Below are 20817 nucleotides of genomic sequence, written 5' to 3'. Positions count from 1 at the left end.
TGTATAATTCTTCTCAGTGCTCACAATGATATTAACATTTTACTTTTACTGGTTATGACTGGAATTCAACTTGGAAGTATTGATGAAATAAACTAAATGAACTACTTCTACATTGATCAGAATTTAGGAAATACACAAAGATTTGTTTTGTCATCAAGTCTTTCCTAAAAAAATATTGTGTCACCTGCTCATTGTTAGCATCATTTGTTTTGTTCACATTGATCTTCTGTGCCTCACTGAGCTTTACGAGGTTTGAGTATAATACAAACAAACCCTCATTACCATTGGCATGACGCAAAGAAGCACATTTACAGGTGGAGTTCGCATTTATTGCATTTAATATATTGAGAATCAAAAGTTTCTCCTTTATTTTTGGACTCTGTCTCTTTTTGCATCGGGCCTGGCGACAGGCTGTGACAGCAGGCTGTTTAGCATGTAAGGTCATGTAGAGGGTGATGACCTGTGTGTATGTGAGAGAATGGGGTGATTGATGTCATGTTGAACTCTGCTAATTATGCCTGACATCCTGAGGCGAGCCTGTCTGTCTGTCGTGTGAACTTGAACACAGCAGCCACAGTATGCACAGTGAGGAGCAAGCTTGTCAGCTGGGGAAGTGAAAGGGCAGATATATCCTTCCATTTAGGATTCCCACTAGACACAGTTGATGAAGGATCATAATTGAACTTAGTCTCCTAAGTTAACTCTGCCGGCCCTTTTAATGTAACATGAACCACCAGATGTGTTGCTGGCTCATTACTCCATTGCTCTGCGTGCTGGTCTTTCTTTCTTTTTTTGCACTTAAAATAAATAAAATGTAAGCTATGTCCTCTATTCCAGCATCACTTTGAAATACCTGAACTGATGAATTTATAGTTTAACACTGTGTTAAGCCGTGGACTGTTAAGAATGTTTGGATTTGAAGTTTCCCACTGAAAATCAGTTTGTCAAATATTCTCCTCCTTAGTGAACTTCAGAAGGGGAGTGAGACAGCCCTCCTATGAGAAAAGATGAGTTGATAGAAAGTCTCATGCCAACGGAAGACTAACAAAAATGATGCTGTGTAGCTTTGTTAAACCCAGTGTTCTTCCAAAATTCAAGACATACATAATTATTCATGTTAACTAATCATGGCTGCTCATGGGAACCATGACCTGGACCCCTAACTATTGACAGGCAAAGTTAACCACAGTCCACAGCAAGTTCTCTCACGACAGGCTCTGTCCCAGCACGAAGTCAGTTTGGCAAAAAAAAATCTCAGATGTGAAGACAAATGAATCAGGTTTTCTGTCTGCCTGCAGGAGTGGATTTTGTTGTGGACCTCTCCTGTAGAGGCCAGCTAAGGGTGTGAAATCCCTGACAAGTTAAAAAAAAATGGACAAAACACATTGTGACGCGCAGGTTTTTAGCCACATTGACAGCATTTGAAATTATGGTTTTCACTGAAGAATAGAGCTAGTGATGGTTGAGATAGCACCCTCATTGTTGGAGTATTAGTTGCTCTTAAACAACAGTTCTGCCCCTAGCTGGCTGGAGTGGGTACTGAAAAAATATGACGATTGTTAAGGAAGAGTATGTGGTGCTGAGTCTGAACAACCCCTAAAACACCAGACTGTCTTTTTGTTGAATGTTGAAGTAATTGTATTGCTTTTATTGTACAAAGAATAGATGCAGATAGTCAACATACTTTTCACCTACTGAAATGATTACATGCTGTCAGTAATTTATTTTTTTCATATTTAGCTCTGAGCAATTACCGTTGGGTATACATCCTGCTGTTGCTATGGCGATGGCTCTTCCCCTGACTCGCCTGCATCCCTGTGGTTTGTTATCCGATCGTTTGATTCTTCTTTTCATTACTTTCCACCCCTTGTTCGCCTTTTCTTGTTCTCACTATTCATTTTTAGCTGGCGCTTGGTGCGTTGCAGTTAACTCCCACACATGTTCGCAAACACACCAAGCATGAGCACACACACACAGGCATACACACATGCAGGCCTCTTTGCAAACCATAGATATGATGGAAATCTAACGCAGACACACTCACACATGCACACTCCACACTTTTTTTTCAAAGCCAGTGTGTCTCTTCTCACTGTTGGGGGTGCTGCAGCTCTTTGTTCCACCTCAGCGTGCATCTCCCAGACTGCTTTCACCTTCACTGCAGCATCCATTGCTGCCTTTTCCAACGCCGCTCCCCACACTCCCTGTTTTGCGGCAGGCTTGCAATCCTGTTACATAGCAGTCGCCACATGATGGGCTTACCGTCAGCAATGTTTCGAAAGTTAATAGCCGCCATCAGAGTGCAAAGTGGTGATGTAATTCAATTTAATGTAGTCCTAATGCGTTGTTGGAAAGCACTTTGTGTGTGACAGTTTTCAGAGGTTTTTGGTAGAAGAGGGAAGAGCTGATGCAGCATGGTTCTTTTGCACTAATGTCACCTCCACTTGGAAAGAAATCATTTTCATGTGAGATGTCTTCAGTCTGCCACACTGCGACGTCGAAGGACAAAAAATCCTCTTTGGGTAAACTGAAGGAATGGGCATCTTTGGGTGTCTGAGACACTAAGTGAATTGATTTGTTGTTGTAAGTCATTGTAACATTGTGAGCAATTGTGAAGTTGTTTTAAGCAGCAACAAGTTATACTGTACAAAACAAGATGTGATTGCTAGAGGTGGGAATTGTTTACTATCTCACCATTTTATTTGATTCAGATTTTTGGGGGCATTTGTCAATTCAAAATTTTTTTTTTCAATTCGAAATAATTCGTCATGATTTCGGATCTGATTTTTTTTATCATGATCTACTCCCATCCAATGACAAAGTACAGAAGTGTCTCTTCTACAGGTATATTTATTATGCTTTAAACATGTAGCCATGCTTAGACTGAATTGTTGCAACTATTTTATAAAAGCAATATCACATACTGCTTAAATAACAAAAGTAAAAATGCCTCTTTTGGGGGAATTTAAAAATGTTGCCTTTTATATTCTGAGGTAAGTGCCTTAACTGTCTTAACTTTTGGTCGCTTGGTAACATTCTGGCTCCGTTGTTCGTGAAGCACGGCAGAGTGCGGCTGACTGCTCCGTGAATCTTCGGATGACGACTGCAACACGAGCCCGAGCATTTGTTGTGTTGTCGAAGTGCTTGGTTGTAGTTTTGCAATGCCTGTATACTACATGTGTCATGTCCATTCAGTAAAACCTGAAGTTGTGCCACACGCTAGCCTACAGTGAGGACAGAGCTGGTTGGATATCCTTTTCTGACGCTCTGTTTGTTTTGGAATATTGTGTGTGTGTGCGCGCTCCGGAACGAGCTGCACTGTGATATCTAAACATTGTGTGTTGTTACAAAATGGTGGACAGATATTTTCATTATTAATTTATTTTTAATTATTTTTATGACATTTTACATTGACTTGCAAAAAAATTCAGAATACTTTTACTTCGACTTTTTTTTTTGGCACACCGCTAATGACTGCTGAGTGTCAGCAATGTTTTTTTTTTTATGTCTCTTAGAAGACCTTTGATCTACTTAGAGAAGGTACTGAAGTTTGATAATGACTTGTAGTTGACCTGGAAGCACTTTATCATTCACGGAGATGAGTAAGAGATTACTGGCTAATGGAATTGTGCGCCTCTTTACTCCGACTGCTGCCCCCAAATCCCAACTTATGGAATTATAAATAAATTTTTATTTTGTAATATGTATTATTTAAAGCATAGGGATACTTTCCTCTGCACAAAGTGTTGCATATACATGACTACATTTTGTACAGTTTGATACGTAAAACGTGCTTCATACCAAGATGTCTTCTGAGACATTGAAATTGGATACTGTTTACTTTGTTAATCTGATATTTACACTTGCTGATCAGTGAGCTGGTTCTTCATAAAAATGACTAGCAGAGTCATGCTGCTTCAGAAAAATTCTGCTGGTTTGGCCCTCAAGCCATCATTAATGTCACAAATTGGTACACTGTTGCTGAAACTCTAACTTCTTCTGCTTTGTGACCTCAACTGGTATATTCCATAAACAAGAGTATTCTGAATTACAAATCAGGAGGTCTTTTCTCAACATGTTTTTCCTGACACTGTAATATTATTGCCAAAAAACGTCAATGCATGTTTTGATATCATAAGACTGCGAATGACAAATGTGAACACTGCATGTTAAAAGATTACTAGGTTGGTTCGAGACATGATTTGCAAAACACCATGAATAAGAAAAAAAGTGACATATCTTTTTTGATGTACACACAGATGTAATCCCAGTTCTGTCAACCAAATGACTCGTTTGAACTATGCGTTATGCTACAATATGTTTCTTTGCCATTTTTGTGTGTTCACTCACAAAATTGTCTGTGTGCGCTGCCTTCAAGCGTGTCCTCGGGCGATACACCTGACTCAATAAGGTTGGCCCAACCACCAGCTGTCTCTGGTGTCAGCAGTCGCCCTGATGTTTGGGCTTAGTTTATTCATACGTTCCACCCTGTGCTCTTCCAGGTGAATTTTTTATCATCCATTTCTAAAAGAATTGATTCATCTCCCATCCTGCAACTGTGCCCATGGGCCTCTGGGTAGCACATTTTTTCTGGACACTCAAGGTAGCTGTCCGTTTTTGTCCACAGTAAAAGTGATTCAACTCATTTGACTCACCTCATTTTTCACCTTTTGGCAAAAAAACAATGCCTCAACAATTGTTTAGAAACTTTTTTTTCTATTTGAACAAAATGGAAAGACTTGCTCAAGTTAACTTCATAATGTGTTTGACTAGGGATCGAATTTTCTCTCTTGCAGACACAAGGTAGAAATCCTTTCTGAAGTATTTTTGAAGTCTTTCCTTGGTGTGGTGGTCAAGTTGATTCACAATTACATTATGGTAGTTTGTTAGTTGTCAATGTTTTTACTACAATGCAAAACAAAACAATTACTACAACTGAGGCGTGTGGACACATTCATCGGAACATACCCAACACTGACCTACAAAATTTTATCGTGGGGTGCAGATGTTGAGTTGGCAGACCTGAGCCACTCAGGAGCTCGGTCATGTGGGAGCGACTGGAAGTAGAAACACTCCTTGTCCAACACTCCTTTTTATGTGGCTTGTTATCTTGTGCGTATGCAGTATTCCTCCCTGTGAGGTGTTCTGGGCAACTGCTAGGATGCCCCAAGGCAGATGCAGGCTACACTAGAGGCATTATGCCTTTCAGTTAACCTGGAGAGACAAGAGTCCGTCGTCCAATGTCCAAAGGTGATTTTTTCCAACACCATGTTGGAATTCTCACAATGTCAATTGTTTACTATCTGATGTGGTCACTCTGCAGAACTGCCCTTTTCATGTTTGGCATGCAGCAGGTGATTCTACATGTCAAACACTTTCCATACTGCTTGTAATACTGGCTTTTGGTTTATTTCTGGCTCTAGTGTATGACGGTTCATGGGTCAGGCAGCAAAATGTTACTCGCTGCTTGCAGAAAGCCAGGAATTGTTTTGGTTTGACCTTTTGACAGTTTTTCTTTTCACTGAGATGAACGAAAAGGAGCGAGGGCAGGATTTAGAGAAGAAACTCTAATGGCTACTTTAGTTATTGGCTAGTCCACCACAGATGTTAATTTTGGTGATGTTATATTGAACTTTGTGTACTGGATGCAGTGCCATTTGGTTTGGGACTAACACTCGCCACCGTCAGAATGATAGTTGTGGACCTTGTAGTGTCATTGTCAACAAAATGATCTGCACTCTTGTCATAAAAAGTTAATTCCATTCTCCACATGGTCTGTATAAAGACCTTTAACTGCAACTACTCGCGAAGGTGATGCAACTGATGGCTCGAAAATGAAACCTTTGAAAGGTGTCGAAGCTTGATGCTGTGCCATCAAAAATCACTTAAAAGCTTGAGTGATCTGACTACACAAAATGACTCGCACGCTTTTCCACCTGTTCCCCCATCTCTGCTCTGTGTCCTCTTCTTGCCATCTGGGCCATCTATCAGGCCTCCTGAGCAGGTATAATCCAGGAGGGAGTTTCTTTTTTACAAGAGTCCTATTAGTTTATGAGCCGTCTGCTCCCCAGCTCTATCACTTTGTCCTTTAGATGAGTTGGACCATTTCAGGACTCACTGGCAGCATTCAAGGTTTATAGGAAGGGAACTTTACTTTTTAATACACCCCATTAAAAAAATGCCTTTCTTATTAATATTGTTTTTCTGACCCCATATACAGCACATTTATTTTACTGTTGGATTTAAAGATGTCCATGGCTTTGAAACGAGATATTGTGTGTAATATTTTCATTTGTTATGGTCCATATTGGCAACCTTTTCGTCATTAGCTCATTTTGTTCTGGGGGTTTCACAGCAGCAACCACATTATATGAGTGATATAACCTGAAGATAATTCCTCCCTATTTCGGGAGCTAAGCTAGAAAGGATAATATATGTAGCTCGATATCATTGTACTACTAAGATCTTTAAACTAAACTGACCTCAGTTTTAGAAATAAATATGAAATAATGTAATGTAAATAATGTTGACATGTAAGTCATGAAGGCCCACTGTTGGTCTGGCGTAATGTTGCTTTTGGTGCTCCAGTTTGAGTCAACTGAAAGGCTAACCGTTTTATTTTAGTTAACTTTGTCATTGCCTTTTTCATTTAGTTTTAGTCAATGAAAAATGTTTCATTCATGCTATTCTGGTAAACCCTCTTCCCATACGTTACTATTTGTGTAGACTTGAGACTTAACGCAGAAACTTAAAATGCAGATTTCTACCAGTTAGCAGAAAAAGAATCGGACACTCGCACAGAAATAGATAGGGGGTGGCCTAAATCAATTATTAAAAAACATACATGATTTAACCTGAGACGCTGTTGTTTATCTCAAAATGTAATTAATCAGATATTTTCAGCACACCAGGACAGAAGTCGGTGGGGGGTGTATATTACCACCACCTGCCGACTGCTTTTGTGTTTTGTTATGCCAAGAGTATTTTGTCTGGGATTAATTAGTGCATATTAGTCACTCATTGTTCGATACATATTCCACAAAAATACATTCATGCTTCATGCCCTTGTGTCTTGCGCTCTGAATCATAAAACTAAGCTGTAGTTTCTGTACTGTGGTAAGTTTCTATGTGGTACTGTCATCTCTGTAAGATTCTTTGGAGTCGACACGGGTGGGTGAAGAAATCATGGATGAAGCAGCAATAATTGCACTGGTATTCTTTTTTGATGACGTAAACTGCCGGAACATGCAATGCACTTTCACAGGTGCGGAAGTTCTCCCCAGGTTTTTTTTTTTCGCATTGCGGGAGTGTCCTTCAAAAAGGTCCATGAATGAGACCTGACATTATTATTATTAAATCTTTGCTTCTTTGTCTATTCATTAAGTGCAAATAAAGTTATGTGGTATCCCCGGTCAAACAACAACCCTTGTAAAATGACCCGAAAGCTATGTCTCTTGTTGTACTTCAGCTTCTCCAAGACTTTGTAAATGTAGAATATGTTCACATTTTCTCATGCGGTTTCAAATTCCCTGTCTTGGTATTTAACAGTGGCACAATTATTGTCTGGTAATTGTCTCAAAGAAAACACTTAATGTCCCTTTTTTGTGTCCTTCAATGATCATAGATGATGAAATTGCTTACCTTCACTTAGTCAAGAATGGATGACTGACGTGTGTGACAATCCAGAGAATACACTGTAATAAGGTGCCAGGTGAGAACTACACCATTGGAGAATATATTGACAGCATGTCGCTGGACTCTCTCCTTCAACATGTCTGCTCACCTGTAAGTGAATCAGTAAGTTCAGCCACTTGTGTGCTTGAATTCCAAATGGAAGCCTCAAAGAGGACTGGACGGTGGTGAGTAGTTGAGAAGCGCTGTCAGTCAGTGCTGGCTGAGCAAGGCGCTGATGGGAGATGGAGGCAGGACGGTTGGCAGGCCGGAGCCATACACTATTCAGGCTTCATTCAGACGGAGCAATCACTGGGGCAAAACACCACAAGGTTCTCTGCAACTTGCACACCTGAGTACTACACACATACCAAAACCAGTGTTTTTATTCGGCACCAGAGAGATCTGTTTTTTTCCCTCTCAAGATTGAATCTTAAACTAATAACCCACCCCAATAAACAATTTTTGTTGTCATCAAAGAAGGTTTTCTCTTATACTCGCAATAATATTATTAATATTTTCTTTGGGGTGGTGCTGGGGGAGTTATCAGTGTAATTCGTAAGCTGTATCATGTGCTGCTCAAACGCATGGTAAGATTGTTGTTGACTAAACACCACAAAACTCAACACAACTTCACTTCAAACCTTGTGAAACCTTTGTCCTCAAACATTTAAGTCAACTGAAGTCAGTGTCGGGTAAATAGTTAAGGCTGTCTCATTATTACTGTATATTCAGCAAGCTTTCTGGAAAAGAAACTGTTTGATTGCTACCTTTGTTCAGTGAGGACTTCAGTTGGTGTTTCTAAAAATACGTTCGGGGACTCCATCCCCGACTGCGTGGTGTTTGTTTCTTCATAGGGATATGGTTATTCTGTCTTTTGAGATCAGCTGTGCCTCTAACCCATGAGTACCCTTTTATTTTGAGGGTTAACATCTGCATCAAGCAAGACTGACTAGGTCGAAACATGTAGCATTGGTTCAGGTGGATAGTTCTGTAAGGAGACAATGTGGAGTAAATCATATTAAGTGCTATTGTTGGGTAGGTGATGAAATAATGCTATGACCCAAAAGACAGTGGTTTAGTTTTCCGCACAGGCAGCAAAGAATCTAGGCCATAGAGGTGAATAAGTTGCATGCTTACCAGTGAAGTCGAGGTGGCCTCATCCCGCCAACCTCTCTGACTCAGCTGACGGCAAAGGCGCACAGGCAATACCGTCTTCATCTTACATGAAGTTGTGACCTGTTTTTCAACTTTTTCGGTTCCTCCAAAGCTGCTGTAATTTTAGTCATTAAGTCTTGTTACCAAGTTTTTTTTAATGAAATGCAAACATGATATTTCGTTATTATTTGTCCTTTGAATGCCGCAAGAGTCATTGCGCATTCATTACCTCGGTGGGTCCCACTTCAGAGCAGCTGTTGTGGGTGTTTAACAGAAGGTACAGGGTGTCCTAATCACCCCCTGTGGTCCCCAGCTTAACTCAAGCCATGACAAAGTGCACTCCAGAAAGTTCATGCATAATGGAGTGCAGTGGCGGGGAACACAAGGGAAGACTTGCAGCCATTGCCCTTGACTTGTAAACTACTAATGTTACAGGTGTTTTTCATGCTGGGGAGGAATTTAGCTTCTGCTGGGTTGCGTCCTGACCAGTCCCCTGTGGTTGATGCCTGCCAGCATACTCCCACAGTGCTTATGCTCCTCATCGCCCTATATGGATATAATAATTCTGTTTTATTTGTCCCTGTAGCAGGATTCTGCTTTTACTTTGCCTGCTCGTAGTTCTATACTTTGAAAATGATGGGTTTGAGGATTAATTGACCGTGATTTATGATTTTTCACCCTTTTAAAGTTGCCACAAGAACGTTTCTATGCGCATCCTCACAATTAGTGATTTCTAATGTGCTCGCACAAATTAGATTGTGTAGTGGAGGCAGACAAATTTGTCAGCTAAAAATGGCTTGTTTGCTTTGTTAACTTTGCTCACTAAAACTGACAGGGGCATCTAGTTCCTCGTCGCCTCAAGGGGCAGTCGCGGAAACTTTTCACCCGCGCTGACACTGCCCACCGTGAAGGGAAAAAAACCGAAACTACTGAATAATTTCTAAAATGTCATGAAATCTCATTAATTTATTCTGTTGGAGCCGGCGGCGCGTCTGTCTCATAATGCATAAGAGGTGCCCCGGAGAGACTCTCAGATGTGTTTTCTGAGAGATGAGCGGGTCTCACACTAATGAAATGACATCTGCAATTTAACTTTGTCAGCTGCAATCGTGTCGCCCCCCTCCCTTGGTGCATGCTTTGAGAAATGACATTTAACCGCCTAGGAATACCGGTTATATGGAATCTGGTTATGTGGGATTGTAATGATTTCTCTATTGATGGTTAAGTTGTTATGAGCACACGACAATAATTGTCATCAGTCTCAAAATGCAGTCTCAATGTAGAATGCCATTTGCAGTGTTGAGTAATACATTTCCTCGGTAGATGTTTTTGAGTATTGAGTGTTCGTATTTTTTTCAGCTTGTTCATGCAACCATCATGTTGTTGAAGACAGCACTACATTATAAGGAAGCACTTGGTATGGAACAGGATCTAAAAATGACGGCATACAGTGTTTCACGTTTTAATGAGACGGGCAAGCAATAGTTAGGCTTTGAATATTTTCATACTATTGGTTTTTTAAACACAACGGCAAAAATGCTGATGTTGAATTGCTTCAAACCTCTCTCTCAGTCTGATGCACCATCGACTGACTTTTGGTTTCAGTTCCAACCTTACAAATTGTGCCCACATTGTAGGATTGGACATATAGCTTTTACGTGAGGGAACACAGTCTGCTACAACTTTACAAAAACGTTACAAAAAACGTAGAGCTGGCCCTTATTTCTCGTTGTCTGGCACCACATTGCTTCCTGGGAAGCAGAAATGCATGTATTTCTGCCCTGCTAACCTGGGTATTGATTACAGGTCTACTATCTTTACTGGCGAGTAATCCTGCTATTAAACTGCCAGTTCCATACAACCTTCAGCAGTCTTTTCATACCGCTGGGGTTAAAGGGAAAAAAAAAGAGCTACGCCACAACATGGTTTCCAAGACAGAATAAGAAAATATAAATTGATCAAAGATGTACTTTCATACATGGGTTGGAATAAAAGCATGGATAGTTTTTGAGTTACAAATCTTCTTAGTTTGAAATTGAAGTCAAAGTGAACCAGTGTAGTTGCATTGTAGTCACTTGTAAGTCATCAGGACTTGGAAAGCGGTGACTCAACCCTGCATTAGCAGTAACACTTGTTCCTTCTGCGGTTAGTGTTCTCCCCTGTCGTCATTATCGGAATTCAAAGAACCATACTTTCCAGACTGTGCTCTTTTAACATCTAAACACACAGCATTATGCATATCCATCCTTTTATCCACCAGCTGTACCCTGTAACGTCTAAGTGTTTGACCGAAGGGTCTGGGGTTTTGTCGAGATCACTGCAACATCAAGACTATTAACTGTGTCCTGCCTGAGGCCCCTGTTTCGCTGATCTCAATACCCCCTATGGCGAGATTAATGCCATGAGAGGATAGTATACCATAGTTTAATTAAACCCGCGCTCACAAGATTCATGGACTCATTTCTTGGTCTGACAGTGCAAATGAAGGTTCAAAGGGTGCGAGGCGAGAGGAGGGACACCTTTGACGAGTGGTTAGGAGAGTAATGAATGTGGAGAGGCACCAGAGATAATGATTTCACCCTGGAAGACTTGTTGAAGAGTCTTGTTGCAGTGGCTTAACTGCCAACGCATACTTATATGTTTTTGAAAGTAGCAGAATGAAAGTATTGTGATTTTCGTCACACGGTTTGGTTAGAACGTCGAGTGGTACTTAACACAAACCTTTGTTTGCAGCATTCTTTCTTATAAGATAAGCCTGAAAGCAATGAAACATTAAAGATGAAGCTAAAACTTGATATGAGCTAAAAAAGAAAGGAAAAGTAAAAGCAGATGCGTGATTTAGGAAAATGTCCAAATGTACTTGTCATCTTGATCCCCTGGAGACGCTCTGGAGTCCAGGAAGTCGCTCTGACTGAAAAGCAACTTTTTCTTTCGTTCTTACCTTTGCTGAAACTTTGCGTCTCAAAATGTGGTTTGGAGGCAGTTCAGACTCACTGTCAACCACCCTCAACTCCCGACCACCACCCCTCTCATCTCCTATCTTTATCCCATGCTGCCAACTTGAAAGAAAAGAAAACCAACAGGTCCAAAACAGGACCTAAAAAGGCAGAGGTAAGGCAAAGGTAAAGGCAGAAGATGGCGTCAAGAGGTCGTGATCACTTTTGAAGATTCAGACAGATTCACGAATGCTGGAAAAATAAATAGCACAATGGCAACTAGTTAGAAGAGAAGGAGAATGAAGTGTGTGGACTGGGTGAAATGACTGAACAGCAGTAGGTCACAGTGATCATGAAAAAATAAGTGAAAACTCTGTGGGGAGATGGAGCGGGGAATGATGGAAAGAAATGGACCGAATCCAAAATTTTGGGGTGCATGGCGGGGAGGACAACTAGCAGGACAACTGGCTTGTGTTTATAGCTAATCTACTGAACAAAACGTCTGACCACAAGTGGGTTCGTATGCTGATGTCATTGTTACTCAGTATGGACCAAAAAAAGATAAAAAAGACGTGACTTCTTGAATGTTTGAGCGCACATTGTCATGTTATTTATGATCTGTGTCAATTGTTTGTAATGAGATTTGCTTAGTGGTGAACTAATGGAATATTTTTCAAAACCATAGGAATATATGTTACTGAACCCAAGTGCGCCACACTGCGCGGTATATCACAGTATTGAATTTCTATATAATTAAAGTCACAGTAGACAAGGTGAGGGAGGATTTTTAAGTGGAAGATGCAAAGGAACGATATTGAATAAATAGCCCCTGCTCTCAGCTGAACAAGCTCTAATGCGTTTCACTCAATTTAGCCAATGGACTTCGCCCGTTGCTGTTTAGTTGATTGCTATTTCCTTTTCTGCTATCTGTCACTGATTCTCCATTGCATTTGCCTTGAAGAACAGGCAAAGCACCGTCATTTGGCAGCACTAATCAATATTGCTCACTGTGTGCAAAGACCCTATCAATTTCCAGCCAGTTCTTTGGAAAGAGTTCAGGACGAGTTCCGTTCTTTTTCATTCAGATCCGTTTACCCTTTCATTTGTGGTTTAATCAGTTTGCTGTCATATGCAACACTGAAAACTTACCTTGCCTACTTTACGTTTACTTCACCCAAACCCACGCCTGTGATAATCAATGTTGAGGAAGTCCTTAACCAGAGGGCATGCTTGCTTTGAACAGGAATGTTACTTGCCGTTTGGGTTCCAAGGTATTTGTCTGCTGCAGCTGGTTTGTGAGTTACACCATGTGCATACTGTATGAGTTGTTGAGGCCTGGCAAAGAGTAACAGTATAGTTTGATGCTGAGAAATAGTACGATAGATCTGTTGTTTTCCTTGGGGATTTTGATTGAAAAAAGCAGAAGTTGCACTGCGCTGTCTCTGTACTACAGAGGAGGTGTAGTTTAGTACTGTTTGGGGAATTCAGGAACGCCTAAAAAGTATGAGACTGCAGAGAATGTTGGACATGCTGTGTCCTGTCAGCAACTTCATCGATATTACTTTCCCACCACCACGTGTTATTTTCATCCTCAGACATCTTACTGTTTCAACATATGTGTTCGTACTTGCATCCTTTTTCCATTTTGTAATGGTTACTATTGATAACTTGCAATTGCTTCTCCTTGGTGTGTTGGGTCCCTTTGTGTTTTGTCTCTGTCCCACCCCCCCACGTTCTCTTCATATGCACTGTCTTCATCTTTCTGTGAGATGCCAGAAACACCACCTCATCCTCATCGAACTCCGTAACACCCAGAGTTCTCTGTGAAAAAATGATCTCCTTGATCAGATAATGATGGATTTCTTTTCACATTATTTCTGCTGTTCTAAGTGATGAAATACTGTAATATCATTATTTACAGTTCAGTGAGTACAGTAAGTGATGAGTACTAGTAAATACCGGTAATAAAGCCGGTTAAACCTCTCACCAATCACAAGCGTCTGCTTGTTCAGCATCAAACATCAAAACCACACCGCAATAAAGTTTCTGGTTCTGATTTCAGACTGTTGCTTACTTGTGTAAATGATTTGTTGGAGTGCTTTGTTCAGAGGAAATTACTCCAGTACTCACTGGGGTATAATATCATTTAAATGAGTAGGCTAGGAATAACAATTGAAAAAGAAAGTGACAAGCTTGGAGTCGAGATGATAGCATAACAGGAAATGTTATGCTGCCCTGTTACAATTTTCAACTGTGTTTTTGGGAATGAATTTTATCTTGAGTACTATATTCCTGCTCATTTATAAACCAATGAAAATGGAGAAAAAAAATCTATATTGGTTTCTGTGGATAAAATAGAAAATGACAATTTTTCTGTTCAACCATGCAAGGCAAAGTAATGAATTTTGGGTTGTTTTCAGATGTTGCCACAGCTATGAGAAGTTTTTTAAATGGGCTATCTTTTAAGGAACAAACAAATCATCATCATTTCAGCGCCAATGACGTAATGCGTTACGTAAATGGCAATATGGTGGTAAAGCTAAAATGTTGCTGTTCTTCTTTCTCCAAGGTGACAGGATAATTCTAGTGTCATTTCATAATGACACATGTAAGTTATGTAAATGTAAAAACAGGTGGCAGACACATACTGCCATTACCTATAGAAAAGACATTAATGCTTTAACACATCTGATTAAACAACTGCATCGTATAGTTGCTATGTCTCTGTGAACAAAGGAAGTATTGTTAGAATTTATCCAAACATGGATACAAACCACAACTGAATTCAACTGAAGAATACAGTAATGATGGCAGTATAATTAAGTACACCAACAAGACAGTATGGTCAAGATAATCCTGACTAGTGAAGTAGAAATGCTGTGCTTTCTACTGTACGTATTCTAGACTACTAAACATTTTGGTGTGTTAATGATTCATGCAGCCAAATGTGTCTACTTCTTGCTTAACCAATACGCCCAGTAAAGATAACTTTAAACAGGCTTACTTTCAGAATGTGTTCGACTGGTTCGAGGTATGGTGTTGTCAGGGGTATGAAAATTGCAAAGCAAGCATGTCTGGGTCGTCCTGTATTGTCTCATTTGTGTACCTCGTGGCACCGACATCCCTGCTTCATTCTTCCATTGATTTCTGTACTGTAGTTTTTGTACTTCTAGTAACTGAATGAAAAGAAGCTACGGATACTCTACTGCTGCAAATTAATTTAGTGTTGATGAATTCTCTTTTCAGACATGAATTAAATCCACACATTTCAGGGATTGGAAGTATGATAGAACTATAAATGTCTACTTGTCACATACATATTATCATGCTACGTGCACAAGAGGATGCCAGTCTTTATGTTCCTCTGACTTCATTTGTAGTGAGGAATAGATTTGCTTAATGCCCATTTTAGATTCTTCAGCTGAATTGTCCCAGCAGTCTGTTAGCTGTGAGAAAGCTGAATATTTGAACTCCCTCTGCTGTGTTCTGTTCCTTTTTTTTAACATAAAACCTCTTGCGTGTTTGTGTTACAGAAGAGTTACGGAAGCTCAGCTGGTCTGGGATCCCTCGCCAGGTTCGGCCAATCACGTGGAAGCTCCTTTCGGTACGTTTTCATCACCCCAGACATGCCATTAGTTCAGAACATTTGTAGGTAAGATGAGCTTATGGGAAAGCACATGATGAATTTAAAACTTTCCCACAAGCCGACATAGATATTTCTTTAAAACTCATTCAATTTAAAATTAAATTGACACTCTGTGATCAGATCTTCTCCGACTCAGCTCAGCCATGTCTCCTCCCTCCTATCCAACTTTTGTCTTTGATTCATGAAGACTGGAAAAGCAGTGCTATTCTTTGCGGAACTTCAATGGGTAAAATTAATTGCGAGCCACAAATAATTCATTCATGAGACACACAGCGTGTTTACTCATTAAGCCATTGTTGTGTTGCAAAGCTCCCAGTCTGGAGCGAGACGGCTGGCTTTTTGAACGTCATGACACTCCCATTAATTACCGCACAATAGCTAATGTGTTGCAGAAACCTTGCCATTAAATGTGGCTGTTTGTGGCTCTTTTTCTTGTCTTTTTTGATGATGATAGCAGGGTTTGTTTTTGAACATCTGACATAAAGGCTTATTACCTCACAATTCCGGACTGGCTGGGGTAAAGGAACACCAACACAGTGTGTAGGTGTAGTGCATGATGCATGATAGATAATGGTCTCAAACTACAGCATGTTGTTTCTGTATCTACTTTGTTCTCTTTATTGTATTAATGTATATGTTGCTTGGTCTAGCCTGGTGCCTAGCTCCATGTATTTTCTTGAAATCTATGCCCTTCAATAGTCTTCACTTCACTTTCTCAGTATTGCTCTAGTTCTTTCATTTCACTGTGCCCCTTTGTCACTGCCACTGTATTTCTTTAAAGTCCCAAATATCATCAGAATTCAAACCAGTTTTTGCTTTAGGTGTTTTTTTTTTCAAATCAAAGTTCAGATAAGACATAGAAGTCTATGTTCTCCTATTAGTAGAAATATAGTTGCTTCAAAAATATTGACTTTATTTCAAGGTTTTTGTGTTTGCTCTTAAATGGTGCTCAATCCCCACAGCACTCAACCTACTAACTAACCCAATAACTAAGGGCAGTTTCACATTGCTGGTGCTGTCTCGGGTGGTCGCCTTAGCCCCATTTGCCCCCTGCTGTGCAGCCGCGCACATCTGCGCCTCAGGCGATGTCCCTTTTTTTCTCCTCAGCTGGCGGCGCTCTGCGCAAAATAGCTGGTTTGTGACCCACGACGAAGCACGTCTCACGGAAGTCATCTTATTTACCACCATTGCCTTGACCACGTTTAAGTACAGATCCAGACATCAGAAATGATCAATGAATAGTCTGGTGATCTTCAGTAACTTGAGAAAAATCAGTGTCTTTTCTCCATGCTGTCCTTTCATTTAAGCAAGTCATCGTTGTTTTGCTGTTTATCAGCATAATAAAGGCGAAAAGTTATGAAACACCCACAAACTTCACCAGTCCTTGACCGCTGCGCTCCTCCACAACACCAGTCTCCCGACTGCACAACTCAGTGTTCTGGGAGTTTTCAAAGGTTTTTTTGCCCAGAGAGCAATCAGACCTTATGCTGGCTGGCATATATCATGTTTGTGTGGCGTCGCGCTGTACATGTAGTTTCTGGGATCTCGCGCGAGTTGCCCGAGGTGGTAGTTTCCTGAGACATGGTGCAGTGCTCCAGCTGGGACCAAGTCTGTGGCCAAAACCGACTCGTTTTCTCGGCTTTTGAGCCGAGTGCACTTTGTCTTTGAGACAGAGTGCGCAGTGTGAAACCGCCCGTAGACTCTAACAAGTGGACAAGATCGCCAGCCAAATAACTAGAACATAGGACTCACAACAACACATTTTATGAGGAATTTTTGTGACAGCTACCTTTTGTTTCTGGGGTGAGCACCTGCCCCTTAAATGGTTGGGATTTGTTTGCTCCAAAATAATGGAAAAGTCTCCTTTGTGCTCACTGATAATGTCTGTCTATCATGTGTGCACAGTGCTCTGTAACAAGTGTATTTACATGTAATGTCGTTCCCAGGTGAGAATGAATGTATATTTATTTACAGATTAGTATCCGCCCAAGAGTCTGTCCGCATCCAGCCACAGATACTCATCTTGATGGCAGGATGGGACACAGCCTAGAGAGGTTATATCTCACAATCGACCTGGGAAAATGTGGGAAGAACTGGTGGAGTTCAGTTTAGGGTTTAGTCAGTGATTATGGACTTTTGTTCCCTGTTGTATGTTCTTCATAGCTGGAACTATTGTGTTAAAGGCTTTTTGAAGCTCCCTGCCTATTGTCGTGGAACAGCGTGGATATTTGTAATAGCATCCATGAAGTGATTGGCTTTCTCCACACCTTTTGTTTGCCCCAACCCCTGCAGTGAATAAAGTGAGGTAAAATCGGTGTTACACATTTCTGGGTTCCTGGTGCTAATGTCAGCCTCTTACTGGATTTACTACTAATGTGGCATTATATAACTAATTATATTATATAACTTCTACCTGATCGTTCACTCACTTTTCAACTGGTATATAAACATTAGCATTGTTTAAATTAAGATTGCACTCATTATTCTGGCAGACATGGGACCTGTGCTTCCTCTCTGATCTGCATTCGCTGCATAAATGCAGCACCAATTATTATTATTATTAATTGTCAAACTTAAAGTATAAGCATCAGTTGTCTGCAGACACTTTCATCTTTTTTCTTGTAAGCTATTATTCACCTAAGTTGTTTGCGATTCAAATAATGTTGCAAAGATATCTTTATTCCCCCTGTGGGGCTGTTTGGTGCACAGCCAGCAGTAACCAGCAATCATCAGACTGACGATAAACAAAACAATATAAAACTCAGTGAACGATCTGAAAAAAGGGCCCACAAAGACAAATGGATTCTAAAGTCTGTTTGTTGTGTAATTTGGCAGAAGTTTGCTGCATCTTGATTGGAAGTACATCAGTCTAGTGGGTGGTTGAATCTCACTGTGGGAGATCGACTGGGAATACATTGAGATTTTTATTCTTTTATTTATTATTTTTAGTGGATATCAGAGCTTATGTGTGTTATAGGGAGCCTAAGTCTCTACCCCCTTGGTTGAAAAAATATGAATGGAAGTCTATGGGGAGATCAAAGCTCAATTTAAATGATAAATAATGATGTGGGTTTCGACTACGTTTGTTGTGTAATTTATGTTTTATTTGCCTGTGAAAATACGTAATTATTTGGACTACAATTCAAACGTTGCATGTTTGATGTAACAACAGAACAACTGTTCCGGTGCTAAGGCAGATGCTAAAGGTACTAAACTATCCAAGGTAGAAGACAGCAAACATTAGCAGACATTGTTAAACACTTACTGTGACTCTGCAATGCTTGTCCCGCCTGCTGGCTCTCACTCGACCATCTATCAAGCGAGACTTAAACGGGTATTATAGTTTGCTTCTACACATCACACAAAACTGAAAGTCACTTTTGATGCTAGTTGAAAAGCAGTGCTGTCATGCCATTATGATGTCTTTCAAATTGACAGACAATCATATGTGAGTTCTATGGGATATTTCAAGCTAGATCAGAAAATGGCTTTTATCTCGCCACTGATTCCGGTTCATAGTTTTTGTTAAATTAGGTATCATGAGGCGGCAGAAGTACATGGCGTGACTTAGGCTCCTCATGGACTAGTGACCTGTGCAGGTGTCCCAAGCTTCTTGCCCCTTGGAGCTGGGATCTTCATGCTGTGACCACATTATAGTGAATGAATGAACGCTAGTCGCGATGTCATTCTGTTAAAAGAAGTAGTTTTGAGTACTGTATTATCTTTTTGGGAGAGAATGGCTGTCATCATGTACAGCCGTCCTCACATAGTGGCCGCAAACATCAAGTTTAATTTCTGTCCAATCTAGCGCTCTCTAGTTGGAATGCCCTCTGGTCCACCTTGCATGGATTGTCTGGATTTTTAGATATCTATCTATCTAGGGGTTAAATCCTAGGCTTGGATTAGAGTGAGCCCAGTGTCAAAGGAGCTCATATCTTCTGAAGTGTCATAACACTTGACTGCCTCTCTCTGGCCTGCCTCTAGAAGAATCCTGGGGAAATAGATGGCGAATGGATCAGTGTGGGAAAATCCTCTCTCTGTGACACACACATACACCCACATTTCTTAAAGAAGGCACCGGCACCTAATAAAACTTCACTACACTGGTGTCCCTGGTGTCCTTCTACTTTTCGCTGCTGTGCCTAAACTTATTTGATGTCTCCTCTCTCCTCCAGCCAGTGTACTTTGATGCTACACTTTTTCACCTGGAGCTTTTCCCCGGTGCAGCTCTGTAATGACTCACTAACGACTTTCAATGACCAACACACAACTGAAACTGTACACAATCACCTTCTCTTCTCTCCACCCATGTGCAAAGTGAGAAAGAGATAAAGACACAGCTGAAGCAGACAGAAGAAAATATATTTCCTCTCACTTGAGAGCCTGATCAGTCTGTTTCAGCCCAGCAAGCGCTACAGGTTGCCCACGGCGCATAAAAGCACTATTTCCCATTATTTCGGAAATAATACAATTTTGTTTCATTTGTTTAAAGAGCATTCGCTGTGCAAGCCTGAAGGAGACGCCAAAGAAATTAAATGGCTTTTCCTTTTTATTTTTTAATAAAGCCAGCCTATGGCCATATGTGCATGTGTTAATGGAGTGTGGCTAGTTCATGGGAAGTGCTGGGAGAGAAGGCGAAGCAAACGGACTGTGGAAATGAAGGAAAGGGCCAAGAAGTGATATGTTTATCACCAAGAAGACAATGCTGTACACAGAGTAAATGTTCGTCATTCATCTTGAAGTTGGAATTTATGATACAAATCCGAACACTAGCGCTACGGGCACAGCACATAGTAAGACATGAGCCACCTTTTCACGTTTGATTCCTTATGGTACCAAGTTGCATGTCAGGTTATGATTAGTGGGTATGTGATTGCTGAGTCCCACACATAAGTGTGTCCTTGTAACTCGATATGTGGACGGGTATGTGATTCATTGTTAGGTAATCATTGAGGCCACTCAGAGTCCCTGTGGATTCAGATGTGGTTGACCCTAGGTTTTGAATTTGCATTGTGTCTCGCATCCATACTTCCATACTTTTGTTCATTCTGCACTGCTTGTGTCTCCATGTTTGTGGTCCAGCTCTGGCAAAAGTAGATGTTTTTGTATCCCCTGCATAGAGTTGCACCTATCTCACAGCCATTGGAAACACATTGATTAACATGGTTGCATATCAGCTCCTGTGCTCTAATCCACATTCATCAAGTGGAAATTGAGGGTTTGACTCAGTCAGGCAGAATGCAGCTCAATGTATTATCCGGAATGACGGAGAACCACTTCCCGATGGAGTCCCTGTGACTAGAGTTTCAAGGAAAAACCAGGGCAGTAGCTGTGTCCCACACATCTGAGTCAGTAGCTGTGACTCCAGAAGTGGAGAAATGCTGTCAACTAAAACTGCTTCAATGC

General features: G+C 40.7%; 1 protein-coding gene across 4 annotated transcripts in view; it reads left to right on the top strand.

Annotated features, from left to right (window-relative positions):
• The window catches only part of tbc1d22a (TBC1 domain family, member 22a), a 124213-nt gene that overhangs the window by 13776 nt on the left and 89620 nt on the right, over positions 1 to 20817 (top strand). For all 4 annotated transcript variants that reach the window (XM_053862450.1, XM_053862452.1, XM_053862449.1 and 1 more), the window contains exon 7: positions 15299 to 15369. In XM_053862450.1, coding sequence (XP_053718425.1) covers positions 15299 to 15369 — 71 coding nt within the window. The remainder of the gene's footprint in view (positions 1 to 15298; positions 15370 to 20817) is intronic.

This window comes from Synchiropus splendidus, chromosome 4 (genome assembly GCF_027744825.2).
Source record: "Synchiropus splendidus isolate RoL2022-P1 chromosome 4, RoL_Sspl_1.0, whole genome shotgun sequence".
Taxonomy (NCBI): Eukaryota; Metazoa; Chordata; class Actinopteri; order Syngnathiformes; family Callionymidae; genus Synchiropus; species Synchiropus splendidus.
This window is presented reverse-complemented; position numbering and strand designations above follow the sequence as displayed.